This window comes from Dipteris shenzhenensis, chromosome 3 (genome assembly GCF_047967505.1).
Source record: "Dipteris shenzhenensis isolate YYH24624 ecotype China chromosome 3, Dip_SZ_1.0, whole genome shotgun sequence".
Taxonomy (NCBI): domain Eukaryota; kingdom Viridiplantae; phylum Streptophyta; class Polypodiopsida; order Gleicheniales; family Dipteridaceae; genus Dipteris; species Dipteris shenzhenensis.
In genome coordinates this window covers 31,903,156-31,909,155 of record NC_141598.1, presented here as the reverse complement: position 1 = coordinate 31,909,155, position 6,000 = coordinate 31,903,156, and the positions used below count along the sequence as shown (strand labels likewise).

General features: G+C 41.7%; 1 protein-coding gene across 1 annotated transcript in view; it reads left to right on the top strand.

Moving 5' to 3' along the window:
* Positions 1 to 657: 657 nt before the first annotated feature.
* LOC147903664 (protein DETOXIFICATION 42-like) overlaps positions 658 to 6,000 on the top strand; it is a 75,873-nt gene continuing 70,530 nt past the window's right edge. The window contains exons 1-2 of the mRNA XM_087400498.1: positions 658 to 823; positions 5,453 to 5,926. Coding sequence (XP_087256624.1) covers positions 5,619 to 5,926 — 308 coding nt within the window. The 5' untranslated portion in view covers positions 658 to 823; positions 5,453 to 5,618. The remainder of the gene's footprint in view (positions 824 to 5,452; positions 5,927 to 6,000) is intronic.

Sequence of the window (6,000 nt, the reverse complement as noted above, 5' to 3'; positions counted from 1 at the left end):
GTTAAGCACGTCATGTGCTCGCCGAGCAAGATTCGAAAACAAGGGAAGCCGCTTGGGGAGGCGCTGGGTCGCAACAAAAGGGTGAGGGGTGGGGGAGAGAGGTTGAGAGTGAGTGGAGAGAGAGGCAAGGGGAAGGAAGGGGGAGGGGAAAGTTGAAGGGCGACAATTTTCGAGGTTGTTAAATGAAAACCTCAAAAAATATATAAATATATGTAAATAAATAAAAATATATATGAAAGTAAATAAATAAATAAGTAAATAAATAAATAAACAAGTGAGTAAAAGTACTCATGAGCACTACCTTCAAGTTGGTTATGTCGAAGGAAAACGATTGTCAAGATGAATAAATGATTAATTGGCAACACATGTGATGGAAGCCGTGTATAGGAAAGTTCGAATGATTCGCAAACTTCGTGGGTGTGTGAGAGAGAGAGAGAGAGAGAGAGAGAGAGCGGGGGGAGAGAGGAGAGGAGAGAGGAGAGAGGAGAGGGGGGAGGGGAGAGGAGAGAGGAGAGGAGAGAGGAGAGAAACAAAATAGAAGACGTAGAGCGCTGCCTCAAGGCAGTGTGCTAATATAAATATAAATAAAAATAAGTGGAAGTGGCTGGGACCTGGTCGCTCGCTTTAAGGAAAGCAAGTACTAATAAGAAGAGATGGAGCCGTCACCTGCTTCACCCTCTCCTCTCCTCTCTTTTTACAACCAACCAACCAACCAATCTCCTCCTCAAATCTCCTCCTCCTGCTCAAATCCCCGTCCCTGCCTCTCCATTCTCGCTTCCTCCTCCTCCATCCTCGCCTCATCTCTCCCCCTTCCCATTACCAGGTACCACAATGCTCATCCCCCCCCCCCCCGCTTTGCTCCTTCAAATCTTGCCTTCCCCCTCTGTCTGTCTGTCTCTCTCGTTGTGCTTGATGATTCCCCATTAGAGGCTTACACATTAGGGAGCTTAGCAAAATTGGGGAGGCTGTCTCTCTCATTGTGCTTGATGATGCCCGATTAGAGGAGGCTTACACATTAGGGAGCTTAGCAAAATTGGGGAGACTGTCTCTCTCATTGTGCTTGATGATGCTTGATTAGAGGAGGCTTACACATTAGGGCGCTTAGCAAAATTGGGGAGGTGAGAGAGAAGCAAGAAAGTCCATTCGAAGTCTTCGAAAGACTGAAGAGTCTCTACCATTAGACTGGAAGAAACTTGATACAATGAACTGTCTGATCGATTCTATTGCGCTGCCTCACTGTTGCATAATCGGAAGTTAGAACCTGATCAGAAGGCACCGCCTCTGTATATTGCTTTCAGAGAATTTCCATATGAAATTTGACGACTTTTCCAAATCTAACGCTGTTCACACACGATGCTCAGGCATTACGCTTGCAAATTCAAATCTCCGCGAACCGTTGGCTTCTAACAAGGTGCTCTGATTCCTTCTTCTTAGCATCCTGGAAGGAAACGAATTCATACCTTAAGCGCGTTAAAGATCATCAGGAAAGATGAGCCATATGATTTGCACCAATCAAACGGTCAACGTGTGTCCTGGGTAATAATGCAGCAAATGTGTCCTGGGTGCTAAGCCTCAAATTGCTTGACAGGTGATTCCTGACGTTGGCAGGTGTTTTAGCTTATTTTGGACCAGATGAATTGGTTGTCTTAGTATTTGCGTATGCAATAGTTTACTATCCTGAAACAGCATAATTAAACACTGCTTCGAATCAAACAATTCGCTTTCTAACATCAGTGAGGAAAATGCATATTTTAATTAGGTGAAGGCTGGAATTGCTTGAGAAGAATTCTCTCTCATGGCACGTCTCCTTTGACCTCCTACTGCAACTGGCACTAAAGGACTGGAATATAATTGTGAAATTTACTATAGATTACTGGCAGGCTCCCATCTCAAGTTTTCTACGATATAGGCAGGCCACTCTCTCACTTCCCGCTCTCTCCCAACTGCAGTTTTTTACGGTATAGTCAGGTCCTCTTTCTGAGACTTTGCCATTTCATTCGAGGATATGCTGTTCATTTGTGAATAGAGCATAGCGCTGGGAGTGCTCGTCAGTGAAACAGTGTTGTTCGATTGTGAGTCTTATTTCTCTAGAGAATTTTCTTTCATCAATGCAGGAAAAGATTAACTCTGCTGGAGAGATTCACCTGGTGTCTTCAGGATCTTTTCCATGTGGGGGGAAATTTGTATTATCACCTGGTGGCTTGGGGACATTGCGGTGATTTTTGTATTGTCACTGTCACTGGATGTCACAGCAGAAGAGTCCTGCAAGGGTATCTTAGCTCAGTCGTTTCTTTTCAACAGGGGTGTGTGGGGGGTAGGATTAAACGGAAGGATCAGTCATGGGAATTTGGATACTGTCCGAAGAGGGTCTAAAAGCGTTTTTTTGTTTTTGTTTTGATTTGACAGGGTGAGGTTGGTGTTGGTGGCAAATCTAGATATTTAGTCCAAATGCAAAGTCACTTTATCAAACAAGCCCGTTCATGGTCTAAGAATTGCCCATATGAAGACTTTTGCATGAATGTAGGCTCATGCGTGCATGTGCCTGCTCGAGTGAGTCTGTACAAGCTGTCAGACTATACAAAGTATTGGGTGCCAATAACGTGATCTATACAAGTATTGATGCCAATAAAGTGAGAGTAAATCACTGTAACTATTTCTGTCACATTAGTCCGTTAGGTGCCAATTGAAGTGACAGAGGATATCTCTGCTATGCTCTGATGGTGCTATGTTCTGATGAATCTTATAATCTTTTGGATAAGTAGAATATGGTTAAAGACTGTATATTTCATGTAAGGTTTGATGATGAGTTTGCCCAAGAGACACCACGGGTCTTTAGAAACCCAGTATAACTACTTATGCTTGGGCACTGATGACGACATAAGCATTGGTTTGCTTGCTAGGTATGTGTACCTTTTGTTTTTCAAAAACTTTGTTAGCTCATTATCATTTTCTCTTTGATTTTCAATGTGGAATTTTGGTCTTTAGAATAACCAAAATCTGAATTTGTACGATTGGATATATATTCTAGTCTTACAAAGCCATATATGAGTTTGCTGTATATCTCCTTGCATCCAGTCGTCTGACAAACGGTTTACTTAGATCTAGAACTTGCATTAGTGGAGTTGAGACAGCAAGAGGCTTTATGGCCAGGACTTATGGCAACCATCACAGGTGGTTGTGTAGGTTAATGTTACCTATGGCTGAATTGTGCAACCACTGTGTGTTGTAAGTTGGTGCCATGCGTCATGCTATGTCAGTATATGCTAGATCGTTCATGTCATGCCGCATTATTGCATGCAGTCAGCACCCAAATCGATCAGAGTCCTTACATAGGAATTTCGATGGAGGTTCTTTTGCTTGTTCTATAAAGAATGTTAATTAGGAAGATATGATACATTCTAGTCTTATGTAGGTATATGTTTTTATGGAGGTAGAGAGGGCAATGGATTCAGTGAACGTGTTCTTGTCCAAACAGAGCTTGCACTCGATGTGATTTAGGGATTCATCTTAAAGGTTCATCGCTCTTTGAAACTCTGATGTGGTCGTAACTCATCAGATCTCTCTTTGTAAAGTACTTATATTCACTGATGGGGTTAGCAATTCTGGGAAGTGGGCTCTGTTTTTTATTGCGGACTTCTGCAAAGTTTTATAGTTAATGCACATTTAGTGTACTTCGAAGAAGTGAATGGGGGGACTGAAGGAGTTCCCCAGCAATTCTCCAAGCTATGTTGCTATGTCTTGCCTCTCCGGTTGAAACCAAGCTTCACGAGAATTTTATCAGCTACATCTCTTTTAGGTGATAAATGGTAAGGTGTGCTCACAAAATAATGAGCATAGAAGTAAAATGATCTTGGTACATCCTTTGGCGAATGCTTGCTGAAATAATCTTCAACTGGTTTTTGGAGACCTTCCAATAACAATCTCCTGCTTTTGTGAGAGAAGCTGAAGGTCACGGCATTGGAATCCATAGAGAATTTTAGAAGCGGCCTAAGTCAATCACAGCTTTAGCTACATCAATGGATGAAGATGAGTACTTAGTGGAGAGCTGAATCTAAACATGCTAAGAACTTAGTCTGCTGAGTATACGCCGTCCATTTATCTACCTCCAATGTTGAACTACGCTCAACCTCCGTGGCCAAAAGTCTTACTATTGGCAAGGTCTTGACATCAATCAATTATGGAAGCTACAGCTGTTCACCTATACATGATCTATCAGCTCTGGTGAATTTTCCTTAGAATCTGGGTTTCGGGCATTCTCTGCACCCATCTTGCATAAGAGATGTGTAATCTAGGCTTGAATTGTTGTCTAGCAGCAGTTCTTGCAGCATGATGGAGTTATACTAGTATATCTGGGCTGGTCATACATTTAATTGCCGGCCACTGGATATTAAGCTGTAAGGGCGGATCCCAGATACAATAATGTCTGGGCTAAGCATACGTTTGGTCTACATCTAAGTAACACGATTATTCAGTGAGTGATGCTGTCCAACCAAGTTTCTTGCATGCATGATCAGAAAAGGCATTCTATTTACTGACTTCACGCATTCTCCCATGCACATTGGGTGCTTGTATATATTACCTGACCTGCCACTTACATAGAATTGCAAGTAAAATGCCAATAGTCATAAACAAGGTGCAGGCTTTTACTGCTGAGAGAGATCCAATGGAGCTGTGCAGTATGGTCAGCGACACTGCAATCAATCTAGTTCAATGCATGCAATTGGGCTTTCTGTAGTATAGATCATAGGTAAGTATTTGAAAATTATCAGAGCTCCACTTGTAACAAAAAAACTTGGATCATGAGAAACTTGTACTAAATTTCTGTCTTGAAGTTTGATCTCTGCTATGTACTAAGATTTTCAGTAATCAATATGCAATATCGCAACTTGGAGAGTCATTAAGTCTACAAGCTCGTGAGCATTGAAGTCAACAAATTTATGGCATCTAGAGTTTTTTCTTGGGGCATCTTATGTAGACCGTATGATCCAAATTGTTCTCTTGAGACAAGTCAGGCATGGGTCCTCAAGTGCTGCTTAGGAATCTGCTTATGTACTCGTAAACCTCTCTGCTATTATTTGCTGCCTTCATAAGGTTTTCCAACTGCGACTTCTCTTCAAAGTTCACACGGCTTCCCTAGCCTTCTCCTATAGCCAACTCAGCTCTAGATGTTAGTTAAAATGGGTTTAAAAGCATTTTTAGAATATCCAAGCAGTGTCCAGATTAAGGTGGTGGCATGGTTCTTGTGTAGTTTCCTGGCTTTAAAGTTCACATTTTAAATTTTTATAAGGCTTCTTGTTGTGTGCTCACTAGCCTGCACGGACTTGTACATCCTTGCCAGTTGTTTTTATTTTTGTAAAAGTTGAGAGCGGATCTCTTAGTGCAGCGATGACTGTACCTTGTATTCTCTTTCTTCAAACTTTCATGACACTGTGAATGCTACTTGTGTCAACAGTTCAGGCGCTTATAACACAATCAACTCCACTGTTGGTTGGAACATCTCAATAGCCAGAATATTGAGAGCTGAGTTTATTTCTCAAAAAATCAATCTTTGGGGCATTCGGCTTCAGTAATGCTACGATAGAACGAGGGCATTTTATGTCCTCTCTAAAGCTTTACGCATGATACAAGCAGAGAGCTTTTTTTTGAGTTCCTTTCCAACAGCAGCTTTTACAAAGAAAGGTGGAATTTTACAAGTTTATGCTCGGTGCAAGGGTAAGAAATTTTGTTTGAGGAGAAGAAGCTGGAGTACTTTGCGATGGTATGCTTGCATACATGATCAGTCAATTTCTGAAGTATCATCGTTTAAAGAACAACAGCAGAAACGTTCTAATATGCCAGTGGCTAAGGATAATGGGGCCACAACTGCTACAGTTCAAACGAGACAGAGTGGCAAGAGTGTACTTGGCTACTTTTTTGAGGGTGCCAGGTAACTGGAAAGCCCTAAAAATCAACTTTAAATGGCCAGACCATGATTATTTGAACTCAGGATATTTGTTAGCA